Source organism: Leuciscus leuciscus (assembly GCF_965113295.1).
Source record: "Leuciscus leuciscus genome assembly, chromosome: 15".
Lineage (NCBI taxonomy): Eukaryota > Metazoa > Chordata > Actinopteri > Cypriniformes > Leuciscidae > Leuciscus > Leuciscus leuciscus.
Genome location: NC_138739.1, coordinates 1484759 through 1509754, shown reverse-complemented (window position 1 = coordinate 1509754; position 24996 = coordinate 1484759). Strand labels below are relative to the sequence as shown.

The following is a 24996-nucleotide window of genomic DNA, read 5'->3' as shown; positions in this document are numbered from 1 at the left end:
TATTCATTTAGCAGGTGCTTTTATTCAACAGCTGGTTTGCAGGCATGCTGTTCTTGCATTGATTCATTCTTTGGCTTTCCTGTTGTTGTCATACAGTAGTGGGACACAGCTGAACTGGCCAGGTAATATTTCTTTAAAAAAAAATGTATTATTTGCATTTGTAATCGATAATACAGACATTCTCTGGCCCTTTGGACGCTTTCTTGCTCAAGTGCTTTCCTTAGGAGAATTCACAACTAGATGTAAATCTTTAGGCAGAGAAGTAATGTGCTTGACTCAAGGAAAACTGGTTCTACAGTTTGTTTACAGAGTTTCTAATACATGTGATGAGAATGTACCTCTAGTATTTTCGGGATTATTTGTCTTTGAGGACAGATGGGGTCTTGTGATTTGGGCATCTGTTAGTCATTCTGAATTTCTAGTAGTATTTAGATTAAACCCGAGTTTTACACTTAGACTAGGCATTTACCATGTGATATTTTTGGGATGCAAGCTGGAGCATTAGAATACATTTGAGTGCTTTTGTCAGATTATATATTTGGTAATAAGTTGAAATGGAGTTCTCTCTCATTTGAATGGCAAATAATGATCTTATCATTTACATTTATTTTGTAGGAAACATTTTTTCAGTAACATTCTAGTTTTAAAATGGAACAGCAACTACATTATTTAACATGAACTAACTTCAATACTGAACAGTACTGTTACAGCATGTGTAAATCTTAATTTTGATTTCAAAATGAATTTCTTTTTCACATTATCTGTTATTTCAGTGTTAACATGCACTGTGAACTAATATGAACATGCAATCAACAATTCTGTGCTTATTAAGATGAATAAAGACTGTACAAATATATATTTTTCTAATTGCTGATTCATGATAGCTATTAACTAATGTTGATAACGGGACCTTATTGTAAAGTGTTTCCATTTTCTGATTTAATTTTCTTTGCTCCTCCCACTAACAGAACTTTGTTGATGTATGCCGTCCTTTCATAGAACCGTACTGTAAGTGTCTCCAATCTAACAGCTTCAGAATAAATATACATTAACACACATCTACGCACACATTCTTTTCATGGAACTCAAATATGCGCTCAGTAATGTTGTTACACTGGCTAAAACATCAGTCGTCTTGGACTTTTCAGATAATGATGCCACTGTAGAAAAGGTTTTTGCCTTAGCCATGATGATTAATTGTTCTGTGAGCAAAAGTGTCCAGTAACAATCCCATGTAAAAGAAAACTGTAGGGCTGCAACAACTAATCAATAAAATCGATAATAATCGATAATGAAAATCATCAACAACGAATGTCATTATCTATTAGTTTGCGTCTGCCGACCGTGCACGGGAAACGTCCGCCAGTCACGTCAAATTACAGCTTTGAATAACGCATTGCTATGGACAAAATGCATCTAAAAATAGTGGAGGAAACAGAGTGAGCTGCTGCTGGAAAGGTGCGTTATCCAAGCTGCCCAAAACATGAGCATTCTGTATTTTAAGCTTCAAGGTAATGCATTAGCGTAATGTTTAAAGACCCACTCCGATGAAAATCATGTTTTTCTAGGTGTTAACATGTTCTTGTGGCATTTTTCTTATGCTAGAGGACATATCTTGAGAAAAATAAGCTCAAAGTTGTATTTCTGAGTATTTCTGCATTCAAATGGCTGTGAATCAGTAGCAGACGCTAAAATGCGGCTAAAATAGACTGGAGTTGTGACGTAGTAACTCCACTGGGCGGGGCCCGCCCGGTCAGGTTCAGGAGTAGAGAGAAGACGATGTCGGATCAATACCTATGTGCGGTAGCGGGTTGCAATGCTAAGAGGAGAGATATTGGTATTAGCTTTCATGCTTTACCAAAACATGTTGCTGTGAGAGATGAATGGATTACGTTCCAGGGTTCCAGACTGCGACCATTTTTTGAGAATGTGCGAGTTAAAATTTTATGTGGTCGCATTTGTGCGAGTGCATGGTCATGTACTACTCAGTTAAATTCACGCATGAATTTTCCTGCATTGAACTTGTTTTAGCGCCCGCCAAAGTGAATTTTTGTCCCGCCAAAGTCTTATTTGATCGGTGAGTAATGTAGATGAACTGCTGCGCTTGTGACAGGACATGTTTATAACTGAAAGAACGAGCAGAGAGAGAGACCCGGACGCGCGCGCGCGCACTCTCTGTCTTCGGAGCCAGGCGAAAATGTAAACAAGACAAGGTCGGAAGACCAAAGTTTCATGTGGGGCATTCGGAGATTTTTTTTTCTTTTTCTGAATTGCCGCTGGGTGTGAATTGTGCTAAATAAGTTGCCTTATCTTCTCTGAAAAACGTTCCGGACATTCAGCTGACATAAAACAACACTTTAATTAAACGAAAAAAACTATCCAGTGATGAAATGTTTTCTGTGTTGACAGAAAGAAAGAAAGACAGAAAGAGGCTGTTGCTGCCTATGTATCTCGCTTCAGCCAACGGCTCCGCCCACAACGCAGAGGCGAATTGCTAATGAGCTACTGCCGCTCTGCTGAAGCGAAGTCCCAGAAAACGGCACAGGTTTTGTGATTTTGGCTAAAAACGGCATAATCATCATTTAAAGACCACTGAGAATGTTTAAAAATAGCTCAAAATATGATCGGAGTGGGACTTTAACATGGCTTGCCTGTCAGGCACTTTGACAGATGTGTGTGCTGTTTAATGTGTGATATGTTTCCTCGGCGCAAAACTTTAATTTTACGGTTATATCCATATCTGTAAGTGTTACAAATTCACGCAAGTATTTCAATTTTGCATGAAGGCTCGTCCTGACTGTCGGCGGGATGCATAAGAGAGGGAGACAATTAATAATCAGTGCAAAAAAATATCCATTTTGCTGAAATATCTGTTGTTGGACAGACATGTAATATTTTATGAGAGTGGTAACTGGAAAGTGATGATAGTGTGTAATTTAATATAAATGTAAGACGTTTCTTACATGTACTGAATAAAGAAAAGACAGGAATAGGTTACTGTGTCCGGAGTGCATGTGTGTGTTCCTGCAGAACATTCCTCTTATCTGTTAACACTGAGTTTGTTTTTCTGTTTTTCTTTATCATCTTTATTATTATCTACTAGGGCTGAGAGAAAAAACCTATTCACCTAACTATCGCAACTATTTGTTTACGATTTTAAAATAGTTTTTTTTTTTTTTTTTTTGAATTGATATTAATTCAAATTAAATTGCTTTATTTTTGTCCTTGCTTATAGACAGAGATGTAAAGTCCAGGGGTCAGAAAGTAAAAGTCCTGCCATATGTTTAATCCACCCATGAACTCAGCCAGCTGATTTCACTAATTAGTTCTAATTAGTATCTCCCAAATTTTCAATTGTATTATTGGGCTTGTAACCTAAGAGCTCTGACTTACTGGCAAGGTCCGGATTTCATAAACCACTCACCAGACTGGGTCTGGATAGAATCCTCAGCCTGCCTTCCTTTCTCACTCTCAGCCCTCCTATTCTCACCCTTACCACTAGGCCTAGACTCTCACTCGTTGCACCCTTTGGTATGGAACTAGATTCCTAATTCGCAAATATTTTGGATGGCAGAGGGGTTCAATCTGTGCCCCAGTTGCCAGAAATCATAGATTTACATTTACATTTATTAATTTAGCAGACGCTTTTATCCAAAGCGACTTACAAATAAGAACAATAGAAGCAGTTAAACTAACAGTAGGACAACAATATGCAAGTGCTATGACCCTTCTCAGTTTAATCTAACGCAGTACATGTTAATTTTTTTTTTTTTTTGAGATTCACTCAACCTCTAAATGACCAGGCATTCTTGCTTTGGCAAGAAAAAGGTATCGTAACATGTAAAGATCTTTTTGCTGATGGTAGCTTCTTGTCTTTTGTGCAATTAGAATCTCAATTTAAAATACCTAAAGCCCACTTTTTCAGATATCTACAGGTATGTGATTTTACACGTAAGAATTTTATTTCTTTTCCTTCCCTTCCTGATCCAAACCCTATTGAAACCCAGTTTTTCCCTGACGACCCAGAGCAAAGAGGCACCATCTCTAGCTTATATATAAAACTTACATCATTATTATCCACTTCTGTTAATGCACAAAGAGATTCCTGGCAACTGGACCTTAATATCTGCCTGACGGACGAGGTATGGGATGAGGCTAAATATAGAATCCATGACCATATCCATATCCATGGCCACGCGAACCGGAATTATCCCGACAACACTTTATCTGTAGAGAGGTAAAGGGAGGAAGGCCTTCACAGGGGAGAGACTAGTTGACACATCAGGACTGCGCTGTCGTCGCGTCCAGGCGCAGGTCCTTCATCAGATCTGGATACGGCCTGGATCTGGCGGACTGCGGTAAACCTCGGATAAACGGAGAGACTAATATTAGCGTAGACGCCATCCTTCTTATGATGTAACAAGTACATCATGATTTATGGGAAGTGTTCCCAGCCTAACATTGAATTATAGAAGTCTATAATGTGTTATGTGTGTTAAACATAATGTACAGTGTGTATAAGTGTATGATTGAACTTTTCCCCATGGTCTAGTGTTAAATAAAATCGCAATACATTGCAATATCGAATCGCAATACTTGTAGAATCGCAATTCTTAAAAATCGCAAAACATATCGTATTGGCACCCAAGTATCATGATAGTATCTAATCAGGAGATAGGTGTATCGTCCCAGCCCTATTATCTAAAATTTTAATGTAGCGATTTAAATTATCCTTTTGCTTTATAGCTCTTTTGCACATAGCATAGATATAGATATATTCACTATAAAGATATATTCACTATAAATGTTTTCATAGCATTCAGATGGCACGTTTGTTTGAAGGACAGCATTGGGCAGGATGTGGAATAGTGTGTTTTGTCAATAACATTTAAAAAGTTATTTAAAAAAAAATCCGATTAATCAAAGAAATAATCAGCCAACTAATCGATTATCAAAATATTTATTAGTTACAGCCCTACAAAACTGTTATAATTGCACTACTGTTATGACTAGAGTTTCTGTTGCACAATTATGTACAGACCTGAGAAAATGAATTAACTAAGTTACTACATAATTTAGAAACAAAATGTATTTGACACTACGGGTGAGTAAAAACTAGTGCTGCACAATTAATAATATCGCAATTGCGATGTCAAGCCTATGCGATTATATGACATAAATAAATGCATGTGTGGACATGACAACCCATTCTCTCTGAGAGTTGTTTGCCCATTTTCTACACCGCTAATAAAAAGAAGACCAGTCAGCTTCAGTTTAGGCAGTGGCACGTGTGGCGTGTATGTTACGTTGTGACTTTTTCCGGTGTGCAGCGCGGAGAACAGGTGAAGATGATGCCGAGCAGACGGACACTGAACTGGTGGCCAGAAAAAAATACCTCTGTTGTATGGCGATATTTTGGCTATAAGATAACCGACACTGAGCAGAGAGAGCAGGGCTGCCAACTCTCACTCATTCAGCGTGAGACTCACGCAATCGACACTTTTCACAAGCTCTCACGCCACACATCCATTTTCTCACGCAGAGAAAAATCGCGAAGCAAAGAAGACACTGACACCGACAGACTAGACAGAGCAGGTTACTTTTGGTAGGAACAATTTGATAGCTCTCAGATTCTGTACATTTTATCACGAAATTCAAACAATATCGTTTTGGCGCTTGTAAATGTGATGTGACAGATCGTGGTCGTGAACCGATCATCTCTTACTCTTTACTAGTTAATAGTAAATCAACACGAATGAACAATAGGTGTGTTGAAAGATACAGTACAACTTACCGAAATGTTTATGCCTCATACATAATATCGATCAATCAGTGCTTTTCAACTGCGGAAAGAGGTCAATAAAACAGCTGGAGAAAAATATGTCCCATAACGTTACATTTACCTCAGGAATGCCATTTGACAGCGCGTTAGTTGGCTAGACAAATTATATATATAGAGAGAGGAGTATTTTGCTAAATATGTGCACTATATCAAATATTTATTATATTTTTACTTATATCATTAAAATATTGTAACGTTGTTATTATAGCTTAGTAAAAACCACATTATATTTAATTTGAGTCGTTATTTTTAACCTTTAATAATAATACCAGCTGACAGGGCTCTGTATGTTTACAGCATTGGTGAGATATTTTGTTTTTTTAATTGAAATCTTGAAATTTGTGTCAAGCAATAATAAAAACAGTAGCCTACCAGTCATTGTACCATGTATTTGATACACTGCCGATTTTGCAGGTTTTCCCACTTACAAAGCATGTAGAAGTCTGTAATTTTTATCATAGGTACTCTTCAGTGACGGAATCTAAAACAAAAATCCAGAAAATCACATTGTATGATTTTTAAGTAATTAATTTGCATTTTATTGCATGACATAAGTATTTGATACATCAGAAAAGCAGAACTTAAGAAACCTTTGTTTGCAATTACAGAGATCATACGTTTTCTGTAGTTCTTGACCAGGTTTGCACACACTGCAGCAGGGATTTTAGCCCACTCCTCCCTACAGACCTTCTCTAGATCCTTCAGGTTTCGGGGCTGTCGCTGGGCAATACGGACTTTCAGCTCCCTCCAAAGATTTTCTATTGGGTTCAGGTCTGGAGACTGGCTAGGCCACTCCAGGAGCTTGAGATGCTTCTTACGGAGCCACTCCTTAGTTGGCCTGGTTGTGTGTTTCGGGTTGTTGTCATGCTGGAAGACCCAGCCACGACCCATCTTCAATGCTCTTACTGAGGGAAGGAGTTTGTTGGCCAAGATCTCGCGATACATGGCCCCATCCATCCTCCCCTCAATACGGTGCAGTCGTCCTGTCCCCTTTGCAGAAAAGCATCCCTAAAGAATGATGTTTCCACCTCCATGCTTCACGGTTGGGATGGTGTTCTTGGGGTTGTAGTAAAGATGAAAAACCGCACTCTCAGGTTCTATTTTCATACATTTATTATTACCATGCCCTCACAGACGCGTTTCGGCCTAAGCCATCATCAGTGTGTACCAGAAATCACCGAAAAGATTGTTTTTTAAAAGAAACACATCGCAGGTGAACCTCATTCCGCAAATCATCAGCACCTTCAGGTGCATCAAGTTACCAACATTATGGAAACACCAGGAATAACACAACATACCATATATAATGTCCATGTGACCCTTATGAACAATTTATACAATTTCGAATTACATGATTTCATAAACAATTCAAAGTTCTTGGGGTTGTACTCATCCTTCTTCTTCCTCCAAACACGGCGAGTGGAGTTTAGACCAAAAAGCTCTATTTTTGTCTCATCAGACCACATGACCTTCTCCCATTCCTCCTCTGGATCATCCAGATGGTCATTGGCACACTTCAGATGGGCCTGGACATGCGCTGGCTTGAGCAGGGGGACCTTGCGTGCGCTGCAGGATGATTTTAATCCATGACGGCGTAGTGTATTACTAATGGTTTTCTTTGAGACTGTGGTCCCAGCTCTCTTCAGGTCATTGACCAGGTTCTACCGTGTAGTTCTGGGCTGATTCCTCACCTTCCTCATGATCATTGATGCCCCACGAGGTGAGATCTTGCATGGTACCCCAGACCGAGGGAGATTGACCGTCATCTTGAACTTCTTCCATTTTCTTATAATTGCGCCAACAGTTGTTGCCTTCTCACCAAGCTGCTTGCCGATTGTCCTGTAGCCCATCATAGCCTTGTGCAGGTCTACAATTTTATCCCTGATGTCCTTACACAGCTCTCTGGTCTTGGCCATTGTGGAGAGGTTGGAGTCTGTTTGATTGAGTGTGTGGACAGGTCTTTTATACAGGTAACGAGTTCAAACAGATGCAGTTAATACAGGTAATGAGTGGAGAACAGGAGGGCTTCTTAAAGAAAAACTAACAGGTCTGTGAGAGCCAGAATTATTACTGGTTGGTAGGTGATCAAATACTTATGTCATGCAATAAAATGCTAATTAATTATTTAAAAATCATACGATGTGATTTTCTGGATTTTTGTTTTAGATTCCGTCTCTCACAGTTGAAGTGTACCTATGATAAAAAATTACAGGCCTCTACATGCTTTGTAAGTAAGAAAACCTGCAAAATCGGCAGTGTATCAAATACTTGTTCTCCCCACTGTACCAGACACGGAGCCAGCTCTGTCAAAGTAAAATTTAAGTGCATGAGAATATTTTGCAATAAATTTGCAATGCAGAGACATTTGTGACATTCGCCAAAACAAATTAATTTAAAGTGAAACTGAAACAGAAACAGAAACCGGCATTGAGCTCACACTTGCCACTGTTGCCTTTGGCTTGCTCAGTTGGGGATATTTTGGGGATATTTAATTTAATTTTATCAATCAATAAATTCCTCTTGAAACAAACTTTGTTGTATTATTTTAATTTAATACTGTGAAGCTGCTTTGATACAATCTGTATTGTGAAAAGCGCTATACAAAAAAAAATAAAAACTTGACTTGACATAACCTACCTCTCTCAATCGCCACAAATACCAAATGTTTCCATATCCGCGATGTATTTGGATGCTAAAATATTATTTATTAAAGCTCTGTACATTCAGATAAATAATATCGTTGAATATTAAGTTTCCCCATGTAAATGTAAAAGTGTCCCCTATGTAAAGCGCTTTGAGTGCCGAGCTATATAAAGCGCTATATGTAATGAATTTATTATTATAATTATTATTAAAGAATTTGAGATTTCATTTGCACACAGTAATTCTCATTCATCAATAAAAGTGAGAAGCTTGGACTGTATAGCTTTGTATTATGTTTGACAGATGAAATTATTATTAATTTAGCAGAATTTTTGAGTATTTTGAGGTATTGAGTAAATGAGGTATTTACACACCTGTAAATTTGGTAGAAACTTTCCTAAGCGACATAAATTGCATTCAAGGTATGAATTCTTTTTTATTAGTCCATGCACTCTCTCAGAATTGAACCCTTGATCTTGACATTGGTGCCATGCTCTACCAGTCTACAATACAGACAGACAGAGAGCGCCTTGATAAACTGCATTTAATGGACATGTAAAGACACAGTACAAGTCATATTATATGCTTTGCTTGTAGATGTGGTGTGATGTCTCATCTTCATTCTTCATCCTTGCTCTGCAGTAAATAAAAAGACATTAAGTTGCATGTTTTTCCCCCAGTCAGAAACACATGTATATTAAGCAGTGCACTTTAAGATTAACCCCCTACCCCTTTTGCAGAAAAATTCACAATACCTTTCCAACTTCACGGCTCTTGGCCCTCAGCTTGTTGACCTGGGACTCTGCGATGTCAGCGCGCTCCTGAGCCTCCTCCAGCTCATGCTGCACCTTCCTGTACCTGGACAGGTGAGTGTTGGCCTGCTCCTCCTGTTATGATTACTCAAGATATTCAACCCATTTCATAGCAGTGCATTCATGACACTGGACGTTCTTGTCAATACTAAAACTTCACGCTCAAGATTTGATATTAGACTTACAGCTTCTTCAGACTGGCGCTTGTAGGCCTTCACTTTCAGCTGCAGCTTGTCTACCAGATCCTGCAGTCGGGTCACGTTCTTCTTGTCTTCCTCAGTCTTTGGGTGTAAATATTGGTCATGGTCTTAGTTAAACTGTATATTGTAAAAGGTGGTAAATTTCTAATTAAAAGTAGTTTTACCTGGTAGGTAAGTTCCTTCACTCTCCTCTCGTATTTGCGCACTCCTTTCACAGCGTCTGCTCCACGTCTCTGCTCGGCTTCAACTTCAGACTCTAACTCGCGCACCTTCAGTACAGAGTTATTGTTTTGCCTGTCAAATCTCTGCCACGACCAGTGTATCTAAGAATGAGTTTTGTTAAGCTCCTGAACACTCAAATTTACCCTGGACTCCAGTTTCTGGAGCTGTTTCTTTCCACCCTTCATGGCCAGACTTTCGGCCTCATCCAGACGGTGCTGCAGGTCTTTGACAGTCACCTCCAGGTTCTTCTTCATCCTCTCCAGGTGAGCACTTGTGTCCTGCTCCTTCTTCAGCTCCTCAGCCATCATGGCAGCCTGAAATATAAGCCAATTTAAGTTAACTAACCTATTTAGATGGGCAGTTGTGGCCTAATGGTTAGAGAGTCTGACTTGTAACCCGAAAGTCGAGGGTTTGATTCTCAATACCAGCAGGTAATGACTGAGGTGCCCTTCAGCAAGGCACATAACCCCCAATCACTCTCTGGGTGCCACAACAAAAAATGGCTGCTCACTGCTCCTGATGTGTGTGCACTAACTCTAACTTGGATTGGTTAAATGCAGAGGTCAAATTCCGAGTAGGGGTTGCCAAACTTTGTCTTCACTTTCCTTCACTTCATAGCTAAAAATACCTTCTATGAATATTCCCTTTGATACCACATGAACCTAAACACAAAGTCATATAACTGTTAAATTAGAATAGAGAAGCAGAATGTAAACACTCACATCAGTGATGGCCTTCTTGGCCTTCTCCTCAGCATTTCTGGCCTCCTGGACTGAATCTTCAACCTCACCTTGAACCTGGACCAGATCAGTCTCAAGCTTCTTCTTGGTGTTAATAAGACTTGTATTCTGTGGGATGTAAGCAGTTAGTTTAGTGTACATTATAAATAAAAGTTAATCATGTATCCTGAATTTGTTCCAAGTATTTAGTCATTTTTTGTACTTGTGAGTGCAACAGTCCCACACGCTCGCTGGCATCAACCAGCTCTTGCTCCGCCACTTTGCGTCCTCTCTCTGTTTGCTCCAGTGCAGCTCTCAGCTCCTCAATCTCTGCTTGCATCAGGTTATTCCTGCGCTCCACCATGGCCACCTGTTCCTTCATGTCCTCCTGTCCTCTGAGAGCTTCATCAAGGTGCAGTTGTGCATCCTGTGGCAACATTCTTTCTTTGTTAGTTCTCTTGCTTTGGTTCATGTATCATATTCATATTGTCAAACATTCAATTCTTAATACAATTCCATGTTCCACAGTAAGATACCTTGAGTTGGCCTTGGATGTTCCTGAGCTGTTTCTGGGCCTCAGCAGCCTGGCGGTTGGCATGACTCAGCTGGATCTCCATCTCATTCAGATCTCCCTCCATCTTCTTTTTGACTCTCAGGGCATCATTTCTGCTCCTGATCTCAGCGTCCAGAGTGCTCTGCATGGAATCCATCACTCTTTGGCTGTTCCTCTTGATCTGTTCCATCTCCTCATCCTTTTCAGCAATCTTCCTGTCAATCTCGCTCTTCACCTGGTTCAGCTCCAGCTGCACACGAAGAATCTTGGACTCTTCATGCTCCAGGGTGCCCTGATGGATAGTTAACGTAAAAATTAAATCAACCTGGTAGAAAAATTGTGTAATGTTCACCATGTTAGAATAGAATTTTTCCATGGTTTGACAGCTTTAAATAACAGTACTTCAGCTTCTTCAAGCGCAGTCTGGATCTCTGTTTTCTCAGACTCCACTGTCTTCTTTGCCTTTTCCAGTTCATGAATCGTCTTTCCAGTCTCTCCAAGCTGCTCGGTGAGGTCAGAAATCTCCTCTAAAGGGTTTAAAAAGCAGAAATGTAAACATTTGTTTAAATGCATCTCTTTTTTTAGTCCTTGGTGTACAAATAAAAGTTGCATTACGTTGCAGATTCTTGTTCTCCCTCTTCAGTGTCTCGAGGTGGTCAAGAGTTTCCTCGTAGGAGTTCTTCATTTTGAAAATCTCAGTGCTGAGCGAACGAGCTTCTTTCTGAGCACCTTCTAGTTCAGCCTGACTTTCCTCATACTTTTGTTTCCACTCTGCTAGCACCTGAAAATGAAAGAAATGTAGTCAGTGTTAATTAGCTAAGTCCACGGTTCATCAGTGTTTAGGTTTATAGGTTATCCATGTCTTTCTTACCTTGTCAAAGTTTCTCTGCTTCTTGTCAAGGTTGGCTGCCAATGCATTTGCCCTCTCCACATCAATCATGAGATCCTCTACTTCACCCTGCAGTCTCTGTTTGGTCTTTTCCAGAGAGGCACACTTTGAGTTCACCGCCTCAATGGATTCTTCAGCATCCTGCAGACGCTGGGCCAGCTTTTTTCTGAGGAAGTGATATGAAATTATGAAATCTGACCAATATTTTTCATATTAAATGTAGGAAGACTCTTTCCATTGATGTATTTACTTGGATTCCTCAAGCTCCTCAGTGCGCTGGATGGCATCAGTCTCATATTTGGTTCTCCACTGAGCCACTTCACTGTTGGCCTTAGACATTCCACGCTGGAGTTCAGCTTTGGCCTCCTGCTCTTCCTCAAACTGCTCTCTGAGCAAATCACAGTCATGGCGGGCAGACTGAACCCCATGGGCCAGAGCGTTCTTGGCCTTGAAGTCAAAATGTTTCCTTTTATTGTATACCGCTATGTTCATGGCTATTCACAGTACTTGGTAACAGAAAATTAGGTACATACCTTAACCTCTTCTTCAATATGTCTTTTGAGTTCCTCAATCTGCTGAGTATAAGCTTGTTTGCCTCTTGTCAATTGAGAAACAAGAGCTTCTTTCTCCTCCAATTGACGGCCAAATTCCCCTAGTATGAGACAATGGGTAATTTATATAAGTGTCCACAAGAGCTGTATGATGTCAGTATTGGGTTTTTGCATCACAGGTTTTTGCTCAGTTCTATAATTGTGTGCACGGTGTATTCAATGTGTGTGTGGTATATTTAGTTTATTTACGTACCGTTTTCAGTTTGCAGCCTTGCCCTCTGTCCATTTAAATCATTAAGTTGGCGTACAAACTCATCATTTTTGGTTTTTAGCTCACTTGCTTGGTCTTCTAATGTCCGGCACATCTTTTCAAGGTTTGCCTAAAATAATTATTAAAAGTTTTAAATCTTTTTGACCTCTTCATGTTTTTTTTTTTTTGGTAATTATTTCTATTTCAAGCAGCTAAAGTTAAAGTAGTTTTGTAAAACTAAAAATAAATCTTCACTTAAAGTTTTCCCAATAGCATACCTTTGCTTTAGCCACAGCCTCCATGTTACTTGACAAGTCATCAATCTCCATCTTGTATTCACTCTTCTCCTTCTCCAGCTTCTGTTTGACCCGCTGAAGGTTGTCGATCTGTTCTCCGAGTTCAGCCACACTGTCCGCCTGCTTCTTCCGGAGAGCTGCAGCCGTTGCTTCATGCTGCAAGGTGGACTCTTCCAGATCACGACGCAACTTCTGGAATTCAGCTTCACGCTTCTTGTTCATCTCAATCTGGGCAGAAGTGGCACCACCAGCTTCCTCAAGCCTCTCACTGATCTCTTCAAGTTCCCTGGAGAGATCAGCTCTCTGCTTCTCCACTTTAGCACGAGCAGCTCGCTCTGCCTCAATTTCCTCTTCCAGCTCCTCTATACGGGCCTAAAGAAATAAATAAAAATTAATTATCCAGTGATATTTGTAATGCGGGTTATCCCAGCTATGCATCTACTTCCCAGTTTCACATAGAAATGATTCGGGTTAGGGTTACCTGAAGTTCTTTGATCTTCTTCTGAAGCTGTGCTCCCAAAGACTGTTCATCCTCAATCTTGCTGAGAAACTGACTTATCTCAAAGTCTTTCCTGTTTTTAAAAGTATTGTTTTTTTTTAAAATGTGCAGAATACTTACTTTTTGTAAAATGTGTAATTGTGTAAAGACTGATGTCCACTCACTTTTTGATCTTCTCTTCTGATTGCTGTTTGTCATTCTCCAGGTCCATTATGGACTCCTGGGCCAGTTTCAGATCACCTTCAAGCTTTCTCTTGGCTCTCTCAAGGTCCATACGGAGCTTCTTCTCCTGCTCCAGTGAGCCCTCAAGCTATTGTCATGGAAACCAGAGCATTTAATTATGGTATAGAGACACAACATTATTTTCCTATTGATTCATGTTCTTATTCTCATGCCAAATATCTTACATCATCCACTTGCTGCTCAAGCTTTGTCTTAGATTTAGTCAGAGTGTTGACTTTGTCTTCCTCTGCCTGAAGGTCATCAAGAGTCTGCTGGTGTGCCTCTTGGAGGGCTTTCTTCTCTTTGGTCAGCTTGGCAATGCTCTCATCCTGAGAGGCCATCTCCTCCGTCAGGTTTTTCACCTAAATGGAAACATTGTTCACTGGTTTCATTCTCAAGATCCCGAACAATCAATAGTGTAAAGAACATTTGAAAATATTATTGACCTTATTTTCTGTTGCATGTTTCTCCTTCTCCACTTTTGCCAAGGTTAGCTCCAGGTCGTCAATGTCTTTCTTCAGTTCAGAGCATTCGTCCTCCAGTTTCCTCTTCTTGGCAGTCAGTTCAGCATTGATTTCCTCCTCATCCTCCAGTCTCTCGCTTGTCTCTTTGAGTTTGGCCTCGAGCTGGATCTTGCTTTTAATGAGACCTTCACATCTCTCCTCAGCATCAGAGAGGTTTTCAGATTCCTGTTCATTGAGATGGATTTAGTTGAATGGCTTATGTTCATAGCTTTAGCATTTACATTAGGATCAATAAGAGCTGAAATACTCACAGATGTTACTTGCAGTAGAAGGTCGTTTTTCTCCTGAAGAAGTGACACCATTTTTTCTTCAAGCTCCTTCTTTTTAGCTAATGCCTTTGTTAGATCCTCCTTCATTTTCTCAAAGTTATCCTTCATGGCTGCCATTTCTTTCTCAGTCTCTGCACTCTTTAGAAGAGGCTTGATCTTAAAGTACAGCTTCATCCATGGCCAATGTTTCACATTCATGAATGAGCGGATGTTGTATTGGATGGAATAAATTGACTCTCTGGAAGACAGAGTTTCTGGTTTTAGTTTAACAAAAATATTACATTTTATTTATTTAATTGTAAATTAAATAATGTTTATTTCACTCACCTCCGCTCCATCATTTTGACAAACTCCTTCCTCATGAGGAAGCCACGACAACGAGCCTGAGTCATGGTAACCAGCGCTGCTAGTTTCTCATCTCTCATCTCCTCAAGTGTACCCAACAGACCAGCTTTAAAGAACACCTGTAAGAACATATAATGATGTTTCCTGTATATTATGGATGCCATTCTCCTCTATTGTAGATTTGAGTTTAGTCATTTGTTGTGCAGCTCACCTTGGTGTGTCCAAACTTGTATTGGGTGTGGTCAACATCAATAGAGCCCAAGAGTTTCTCTGAAGCCTTTTTGTTGTCAATGAACTGTCCCTCAGGGATGACGCTAGCATTTAATACTTTGTATCTAGAGGACAGTCAGAGGAGAGTCATGTTTTTGTGAAGCAAAAAAAAAAAAAGGTCATGGGAGGATGAGGATTATGTGGTGCATCATCTCTAATTCAGTGGTTGCAAAAAGGTGTCTTTACCTCTGCTTGAAGTCACCATAGAGGATTCTGCTGGGGAAACCCTTCCTGCAGATTCTGATGCCCTCCAGCACACCATTACACCTGAGCTGGTGGATAACCAGGAAGTTCTCCATCAGACCTGCAATGAAAATGTTCTTAAGGTTCCAGAGATATTTTCAAAACCTTTGAGTCTTCAGAGATTAGGATTACCTGGAGTCTTGGACTCATTAGGAATCAAACAGCGCACAAAGTGAGGGTGAGTGCTCCTCAGGTTAGTCATCAGCTTACCCAAGTTCTCCTGTGGAAACGTTTGTCATTAGTCTAATCTTTAATGGTATAAAAATTCACATTCTTCATTAAAAGATAATCTGTTTTACCCTGAAAAGTGCAGACACTGTCTGGAAGGAACCACCCTTCTTCTTGCCTCCCTTTTTTCCACCTCCTCCCTCAGCTGTTTTATGTCAATGAATGAAATTGTTTTTTTTATTGTTTTATTATGTGTTGCTTTCCATCAACCCTTTCAATATATCTCTATTAGATAATGTCTAATTGCATCATTACACAAAGGAATTGAGGAACTGCAAATGGTCGTACCTTCAGCAGCTCCATGAGCGGCATACAGGAAGGCCAGCACTTTGAGCGATGACTTTTGGTAGAGTTGCACGACAGAGTCGTTCAGTGGATCCTTGTTCTTGTCCAACCAGCCATTAATGTTGTAGTCCACAGTGCCGGCGTAGTGGACCAGAGAGAAGTGGGCTTCTGCCTTACCTTTGGCAGGCTTGGGCTTCTGGAAAGCTGGACATTTGCCCAGATGCTGATCATATAGCTTGTTTTTGAAGCTTGTGTCTGTAGCCTTGGGGAACATGCACTCCTCTTCAAGGATGGAGAAGATACCCATTGGCTGTTGAAGAAATATTCACTCTCAAATACAGGCACAATATGAATAATCATTTTAATTTGCTGAATGTCCTCTTACCTTCTCAATGAGCTCAATGCAGGCAGCCAAGTCCATACCAAAGTCAATGAACTCCCATTCAATGCCTTCTTTCTTGTACTCCTCTTGCTCCAGAACAAACATGTGGTGGTTGAAGAACTGTTGCAGTTTCTCATTTGTGAAGTTGATGCAAAGCTGCTCCAAGCTGTTGAACTGACAATTAAGCAGAGGCAAGTTCTTACTGATGTCTATTATTTTTAATATTCTGATTGTTACAGAGACTTTGATAGCTGAAGCTCACATCAAAGATCTCAAATCCAGCGATGTCCAGCACACCAATGAAGAACTGTCTTGGCTGCTTTGTGTCCAACATCTCATTAATACGGACAACCATCCACAAGAACATTTTCTCATAGACAGACTTGCAGAGCGCAGAGACTGCGTTGTTCACCTGAGAAATTCAAAGGTCAGCGTAGATCATATCATTACTCTTTTACTTCCCAAGACAACTATGAATGTCTACGAGACACTTTATTCGAGTAGATAAGTGATCACCTGTGGTACTGTCTGGCCTTTGGTCACCATCTCATTTCCGACCTTCACTCTGGGGTAACACAGAGCTTTCAGCATGTCAGCGGAGTTGAGGCCCATGAGGTAGGCGATTTTATCAGCCACTGAGGAAGAACAGTTTTACACATTATTGTCACTAATGAAGTGAACGTTTACATGTTTATAGTATGTGCTAATTGTACGTCTTACACTCGGTGCCGTCAGGCTCGGCCTGCTCTTCTCTCTGCTTCTGTTTAAACTTCATGCCTCCATGATGCATCACAGCACCTGTCAGCTTGTAGATGCTGATTTTCTCATCAGCAGTGAAGCCCAGAATGTCAATGGCAGTCTGTGTTTATATGACCAAATGAATCTCACATTATTCTTTAGTGAGTAAAAAAGAAGGGTATTTTATATTGTATGTCATTCAGTTTATTGTAGTGTTTTTTGGATGTTTGTTTGCTCAGATAAATTTAATAAAATATGAAAATACTGCTTCTACTAATAATAATGTGCTTGTCCACATACATCTGTGGCAATGAACTCCTCCACATCATTGATACTCTTGACAGTGATTTCGCCCTGGCTGATCATTGGATAGTCGTAAGGGTTGGTGGTGATGAGCAGGGCCTCTGCAAAGAATTGATGTGCAGTGTGTTAACAGTGTTCTCAAACATGGAAATAAATGAAATGCACAATACTGTAGATTTCTCACCGAGCAGCTCTGGCTTGTGTCCGGTCATGAGCTGGTAGAAGATGTGGTAGCTCCTCTCAGCAGACAGCTGGAATGTTACTCTTGACTTTTCCAGCAGATCTTCCCAAAAATAATAATAATAAATAAATAAATAAATCCACATTTTTGCCTCCACATTAAACATTTATATTTTGGCAGTGTTGCCTCACAGTGTTGACTCACAAGTTTCAATATCAGCTGAGGCCAGTTTTCCAGTGGTCCCAAAGTGAATTCTGATGAATTTACCCTAAGCAGATTGGAATATTATGAAGTTTCGAATTTTGTGGCTTTGGAATGTTAACTGAATTTGTACAATTCATCTGGCCACAGCAACTTACAAAACGAGAAGAGTTGTCATTTCTCACAGTCTTGGCATTTCCATAAGCCTCCAGCAGAGGGTTGGCTGCAATGATTTGATCCTCTAGCGACCCCTGGTGAGTAGTTAAGTAATTTCATCATGCAGAATAATTTGTTCACTGTACTTTGAATGATATTTGATTATTTAGTCACCTTCATTTTGCCAGAGGTAGATTCTGCCTTCTTTCCGCCAGAAACAGCGATTGTCGCAAAGTACTGGATGACACGTTTGGTGTTGACAGTCTTTCCTGCACCAGATTCTCCACTGTGTGGACATGTTAAAGATGGAAAAGAACATATTTCAGAATATTATAAATTATGTGATATGTTGGCTTTTTGTAAGTGCTTCTTTAAAATCCATAAATGTCAGACGTGAAACCTCCATGCACATGCATCATGCTGGCAGTGTGGTCTTAACCTTGTATACATGCAGCACTGTCAGTAAGCGGCTTTTCCCCACACCTTTCTGTTACTTTAGTTTTCCTGTCTTTCCCAGCACATGCCAATAAGAATGATGCTTATGTATTTACATGTTACAAGCTTTCAACAGCAGAAAAGGCAGGTGTTAAACTGTTTTCTCTCAGTAGCTTAAACAATGTTAGCATTTACATGATGATTCTTATACAATAACTTTAATTATCATAGCCTACTTACGTGATCAGGACAGACTGATTCTCCCTGTCTGAAACACATTTAGTATTATTATAAATGAAACCGCTAAACAGATTGTATATATATATATTTTTTTTTGTATATCATATTTGTAACAAGATGTACACCACTACATAAATTACTCATAAGAGATCCATTAAGTAAAAAGAGTCCATTAAATAAAGAAATTGTAGGTGTATTAAGCAAAATGTAAGCAGGCTCAAGTTTAGCACAAGTTGATTGGATTGCAAAACGGATTGAAAATGTATATCTCCACTTACCAGTGAGCATGAACTGGTAGGCGTTGTCGGAGATGGAGAAGATGTGAGGCGGGGCTTCAATCCTCTTTTTGCCTCTGTATCCATTCACAACGACTGTATCGTACACTGGGAGCCACTTGTAGGGATTGACAGTGACGCAGAACAAGCCAGAGTAGGTCTGAAACGGAGATAGATAGTCCAGTTTTACAATGCTGCCGCTCCATTCCAGGAATAAAATATGATTTGCTTAGACTTACGTAGATCATCCATGCTGCGTAACGCTCTTTGAGGTTATACAGCACAGTAGGCTCATTGAGGTGGGTCATCATGGCCATGTCCTCAATTTTGTCAAACTTGGGAGGATTCATGGGGAAGATTTCAGTGTCTTTCACCGTGATCGTCTATAAAGTTTTAAACATGGATGAGACATTTAGTACAAACGCTATATTTGTTTCACCTTGCAAGTAGTTTTACAGTCCACAGCATCATGTAAAACTGTTTTACAGAAGATCAACACATTTTTTAATTCTACTTACTTTCCCACACAGAGTTTTGACAGTGGCTTTACCGCCTTCTCTACTAGCAAGAACACCCTTCAGGTACATCTCGCTCGGCTCTGACACGAAGAATGCCGTTTTGGCATCAAAGGGGGTGTTCTGAGCCTCTATTCTCTCTCTTTCTGGCTTCCGGAGGTAAATGGCCGCCGGACCGAAGCACTCCATTTCACCATCTCCCATGGTTGCGGTTTACTGTGAGAAGAGAGAGAGAATGTGCAGAGGGATTTATACATTCATAACTTCTAAATATTAAACAAATGCAAGTGGAATGAAACTTATTAATTCCTATGAATGTGGAGCGCAATGATGCTGCTCCATGTGAGTGTTTCTGAGCTTCTGTGTTCTAAAGCAGTTTTATTTTATCCTGAGCAACTCTCTTTTTACTCAACATGTTTAACAATTAAAACAATTTGGTACTCTATTCAACCAACTGTTTGCTTTAGAACTGAGATGGGATCTCTTATTTTCTTAGCTTTTAAAATGAAAACCAATGATTATAAGTATGCATATATTTTGTTTACCTGCTGTCCTGTCCAGAGAGAATGTGTCTGAGGTTGGAAATGCTAAGAGAAAGGAAAACAACTTGAGTTCAAATATGTGCTTTGAATGACATGAATTACAAGTATAACTTGGACTAATTTAGTCAGATTAGTATCAAAAGCATATTGATAGGGATGTCCCGATCCGATCCACGTCATCGGTATCATGCCAATACTGGCCCAGAACGCTAGATCGGAGATCGGAGGGGAGAAAAAAATGTGATCCGATACCTATTAGGGGTGGAATGGTACATGTATTCGTATTGAACCGAAACGGTACGTGCGTCACGGTTCGGAGCATTTACACGGAGAATACACGGTATAAAAATAAATAAAACTCACTTGCACATTAATTAATGTAATGCGGAACTATTGTTAGATACGCGCATAGACATGTGCGGGTTCTTTAGGGACACCTAATCTGTAGCCCGCCTCAGCTCTGAACGCGCGTCTATTTCGCTTCAAACGCTCGCTTTATACGCGTGTCCTATTCGCTTTGGCCACGCGAATGGATTCAAAATGTTCAAGCGTCGAAGTAGACGCGAATTTGACGCTCTATTCGCGTTTGGTGTGAACGCAGCATAATGAACAGGCTGCGATGTCAAGATTGCAATGCTGGAATGTGTTTGTGTGTGTGTCAGAGAGAGAGAGAGAGGCACGGGCGTGATCGAACAGTGGAAACATAAAAACATACTCCGTCATTTTGTTCATACAGGACATCATTAAAACTGCAAAATGTTTAGCCTACTTATATTTGTGTAAAACACAACATTGTGCTTTTGTCAAACTGTAAACTCTTGTCAAACTGTACCCTACAACTGTCACCCAACCAAAATCACACACACACACACACACACACACGCTGTTTAAAAGCCAAAATTATCTCATCTTTTGGACATTCATCATATTGCATTGGTTTTCATCTCTTGTCCTAAAACAGAGCACTAATCTGTTTATTTTGAAGTTACACATTCTACATTGATTAAAAAAGAAAATCAAATGTGTTTTTAATGGTAGTATTATTTTATACAGAAATAAATTATTTATAATTCAGATGAGAATAAAGTTAAAGTTAATTAAAATTTTAAGGAAACAAATATATTGATCTGAAATATAGCAAATTAATTTTAAATTCATTCAGGTACAATTACCAAACATATCTCAAGGTCTTTTGAATAAAGGGTGGCAGTCTTTCATTATCAACTGTTGTTGTGGACTATATACTGGAGAAGTATTTGTTCTCCATTTGAGTGAGATGTTTTTATGTGGCTAATTGAGCAAAGTATATTTTATGTATTATGTATATTTTATTATTAGTAGTATTAGTTCAAGAATAAAATAAAAATATCGGATTGATATCGGTATCGGCAAATAGCCAAAGCTGCGGCATCGGTATCGGAAGTGAAAAAGTGGTATCGGGACATCCCTACATATTGAACAGTGCATAGCCACACTCTAAACTCTTAAATAATCTAACTGATTACCATGTATCAGGGTTAGCCATTTAATCTCTAAACTGCAGAACACAAGTATGTGATATTATGTTAATAGTAGAAGGAGAGTATGATGAACAACTCACCCACCTTTGAGTTCCAGTCAGTCCTTAAAGGAGCCTGATGCAGCTTCTTATATAGACAGAATAGTGTTCACTCAGCAAATCTCACTCACTGTATTTGGTCATGTATTTTAAGCTTCGTTTCAACAGGAAATTTTGTTCAACTGATTGTCACGTTCATCAATATCATCACATTAGCCAAATATGTTATCACTATGATGTAATTAACTGTCCAGTCTTAATTAGTTTATTTAATTAGTTTTATTTAAAGGAAATATTGTGTTAGAAGAACAGATAATTGGGTTGAGATAATGGCAGTGAACCGTTCAGTAAGATGAGGTAAATTGTCACTAGATGAATTAAATATTTGAAAATAAGCCACCAATATTGAGATTAAAAATTAGACTTGATGTATTTATAGGTGCCACTTGTGATCAAGCGCCTTAACCTTGAGAAAGGGTTGTTATGTGAAGGGTATCAGTGACTGGAGTTCAGACATTGTTTAGGTCTTATGTAGAGCATAATCTTCTTCAAGTGCCTTGGCACTACAGTAGAGCCCAGTTTAGCCGTGGAGAAGCTCTCAAATGTCACTAGGATACTGTTCCCAGAAGCCTGGAAAGCTTTTCATGTGACAAAGCAGCAAATTTGGGCACAACAGTTGTCATTCTGTGAACTTGTGCATATGGTGACACTTTTGCTGAAGGCCTTGCGACAAGATCTGGCAGAATAATGATGTGTAGACAAACCTATGAAAAGGTATGAGACTAGTCAATTTCATCATTCATAACTTTAGAAGTGTATTTTCTTCCCTGGTCATATTCCATATTAATAAAAGATATATATATATAAACACATTTACAAGCACAGCCACAGCTCTTAATATTTTTTTAAGTCAAATTGGTTACACTTTCGATGGTCCAGGCATTGTACTTACTATACGTAACTTGTCAACTAACTCTCATTAGAGTATTAGTAGACTGCTAGGTTAGGGTTAGGTTATAGCGTTGTACTTGCAAAGTAACTTGTAGTCAGTAGAATGTCTGTTCTAAATAAAGTGTTAGCAGGTATTAAGCAGACAGTCTACTAATACTCTAATGAGAGTTAGTTGACATGTAGTTGACAAGTTACGTATAGTAAGTAGAATGTCTGGACCATCAAAATAAAGTGTTACTGTCAAATGTATATAGGGATCTCTTTTAGACATCCTAATCAGGTGGATAATAGAAATAGCTTATAAATAAGAGGCATAGCAAATGTTGTGAATTAAAGCGTATGATTTCTTATTTGGACTAAATGCAAACTTTGTTTTTGGCCATGCATTTAATTTGTCGTCTCTCATCTCTCTTTTTTACACTCTACTAATGGCTGTGCTAGTCTATTGGGCATCAGGTGTCTGTTAATTTGTGATTAAATGCTGTTGATCACAGAGTCGTAGTCATATTACAGTCATATTTATTTGTATAGTGCTTTTCACACTACACAATTTCAAATCGGCTTTACTGTTATGTCTATAATGCCTTTGTACTTTACCATAGAGCAAGTTTTAGAGCTGGGCTATATATATCGATGTGATATGACTTATTTTCCAGACTTAGGTCTAGATATATTGTATTTACCGCAGTTGTTGTGCCGCAGTGACTCGGAGATGTCAATGCAATTAGGAGGTTTAAATATTGATCAGTTTTGTTCTAAGCGAGACCAGGGTGAGTGTGTGGTATATTCAGTTAATGGTAAAACCCATTTTGTAAAATTACAGTGAATTGATGATGATTGGCTGACTGCATCCATGATCAGCAAGTCTTGTGTCTTCAGAGCTCTCCAGGATTGGGTGGCGTTGGGTGTGCCGTGTTCCTGGCCTTGGATCCTGCCCATGTTCTTTTACTTTCCTTGCAAGGACAATGCAATGTGTCCAACAGGCTTTCTTAGTTTCTTTGGAATGATGGCAGGAGGATGTGGAATAAATTCTAAGGTGTTGACACCTTATAAGAAGGGGACATGTGCTCAATAAAAAAGGCATCTTTCCCTAAGGGTGGTCATATTAGGACTTTCCACAAATATAGCAATGCCATCAGAGCTTTGCCATTTGTCAGCAAAGATCACAAGCGTTATTGTGGTGTCAAGTTGAAAGTTTGATATCAAGATGGTCATTCGCTTTAATCAACTCCGACTCGGACACCCATATTTCTAAGAGTATTGTAGGAAGCTATTGATTAATTTAATCTTTATAATTGGTCATTCCTTTGTTTGGTCAGTATAAAGAAAGACTTTACATTAGTGTTTATCTTTATTTATTCATTTAGCAGGTGCTTTTATTCAACAGCTGGTTTGCAGGTATGCTGTTCTTGCATTGATTCATTCTTTGGCTTTCCTGTTGTTGTCATACAGTAGTGGGACACAGCTGAACTGGCCAGGTAATATTTCTTTAAAAAAATATGTATTATTTGCATTTGTAATCGATAATACAGACATTCTCTGGCCCTTTGGACGCTTTCTTGCTCAAGTGCTTTCCTTAGGAGAATTCACAACTAGATGTAAATCTTTAGGCAGAGAAGTAATGTGCTTGACTCAAGGAAAACTGGTTCTACAGTTTGTTTACAGAGTTTCTAATACATGTGATGAGAATGTACCTGTAGTATTTTTGGGATTATTTGTCTTTGGGGACTTATTTGAATTTCTAGTAGTATTTAGATTAAACCTGAGTTTTACACTTAGACTAGGCATTTACCATGTGATATTTTTGGGATGCAAGCTGGAGCATTAGAATACATTTGAGTGCTTTTGTCAGATTATATATTTGGTAATAACTTGAAATGGAGTTCTCTCTCATTTGAATGGCAAATACTGATCAGGGCTGCATTTCCCGATAACGCTGTCTCTTAGTTCGCTACGAAGACTCTTAAGATATAACTTTACTAAAGGTATACCATTGCTAGGCGTGTTCCCCGAACCATACCTTAGGAAGCTGCTTAAGATATACCTTCTTACGTGCGACGTTACCAGGTGCTGTCCGTGGCGACGCTGCTGAATTGGTTGATATCAATGGCTCGAGAATCAATTATTCTCTCGTGCAGGGGCTGTTTCACTGCTTTATGTAAGAAAGCGGTGTTCTTTATAAAAGAAGCACTTTCTTACATTGCATTCTTTTCGAAGCAAGTCGACCGTTAAAGATAATAAAGATAATAGTAAACCGTTTCTCCAGTCCGAGCTCATTAACTATGATGTGACCACACCCATGCGCGCACGAGCGATTGACATGCAAATGATCCACGTGGAGGAACGCAGACCTGTAAGGGCTCATTACCTCAAAAACAAAGAATCAGAGACTTCAGTATTCCTCTGCTTTTCATTGAGTTTGGAAGACTGTGTTTGTGCTGTGCTGTTTAACTTGGATCTACCTCAGAATAATTAGAAGAACACAATTTGATTATGAGAAAGATTTTTAAGGTAAGACACTCATAATAGTAAGCATATGTTATTGCTGCATAAACTTTACATTGTAGCTACTAGTTAAACTGGTGCCAGACTAAAATGTACGTTATGAAATGAGATTGAAGTAAAAACATGAAGCCTAATGCTAAATGTATATTCAT

At 39.3% G+C, this 24996-nt stretch overlaps 1 protein-coding gene and 2 long non-coding RNA genes across 3 annotated transcripts in view; 2 read left to right on the top strand and 1 right to left on the bottom strand.

Moving 5' to 3' along the window:
* LOC309475864 overlaps nt 1–9338 on the top strand; it is a 49147-nt gene extending 39809 nt beyond the window's left edge. The window contains exon 3 of the long non-coding RNA XR_014197875.1: nt 9226–9338. This is a non-coding gene — a long non-coding RNA (uncharacterized lncRNA). The remainder of the gene's footprint in view (nt 1–9225) is intronic.
* Nucleotides 143–3761, top strand: LOC309475869. Its single transcript, XR_014197880.1, has 2 exons — nt 143–1524; nt 2631–3761. It is a non-coding gene; the product is annotated as an uncharacterized lncRNA (long non-coding RNA).
* Nucleotides 9073–22341, bottom strand: LOC309475790 (myosin heavy chain, fast skeletal muscle). Its single transcript, XM_082138692.1, has 40 exons — nt 19834–22341; nt 19292–19504; nt 19013–19156; nt 18777–18933; nt 18499–18526; nt 17998–18109; nt 17826–17918; nt 17671–17734; nt 17470–17568; nt 17283–17386; nt 16965–17103; nt 16761–16879; nt 16507–16656; nt 16248–16418; nt 15866–16172; nt 15649–15722; nt 15482–15569; nt 15293–15410; nt 15048–15171; nt 14819–14955; nt 14474–14729; nt 14145–14387; nt 13884–14060; nt 13641–13786; nt 13459–13549; nt 12960–13349; nt 12685–12811; nt 12414–12532; nt 12131–12327; nt 11863–12046; nt 11607–11772; nt 11394–11518; nt 10975–11283; nt 10662–10865; nt 10442–10567; nt 9863–10033; nt 9662–9766; nt 9483–9578; nt 9241–9372; nt 9073–9121 (listed from the first exon to the last, which is right to left on the bottom strand). The coding sequence occupies exons 2-40, from the start codon at nt 19490–19492 to the stop codon at nt 9104–9106; spliced, it is 5811 nt and encodes a 1936-aa protein (XP_081994818.1). The 5' UTR covers nt 19493–19504; nt 19834–22341; the 3' UTR covers nt 9073–9103.
* Nucleotides 22342–24996: the final 2655 nt, after the last annotated feature.

Bases quoted from the DNA above. Each gene is read 5' to 3' on its own strand.
- LOC309475790 (XM_082138692.1), bottom strand. From the start codon at position 19,492: ATGGGAGATGGTGAAATGGAGTGCTTCGGTCCGGCGGCCATTTACCTC. The intron at 16,657-16,760 runs GTGATCACTTAT...TGAATTTCTCAG, and splicing joins AAGGCCAGACAGTACCACAG to GTGAACAACGCAGTCTCTGC. The intron at 16,173-16,247 runs GTAAGAGGACAT...TTTCTTCAACAG, and splicing joins GCATTGAGCTCATTGAGAAG to CCAATGGGTATCTTCTCCAT.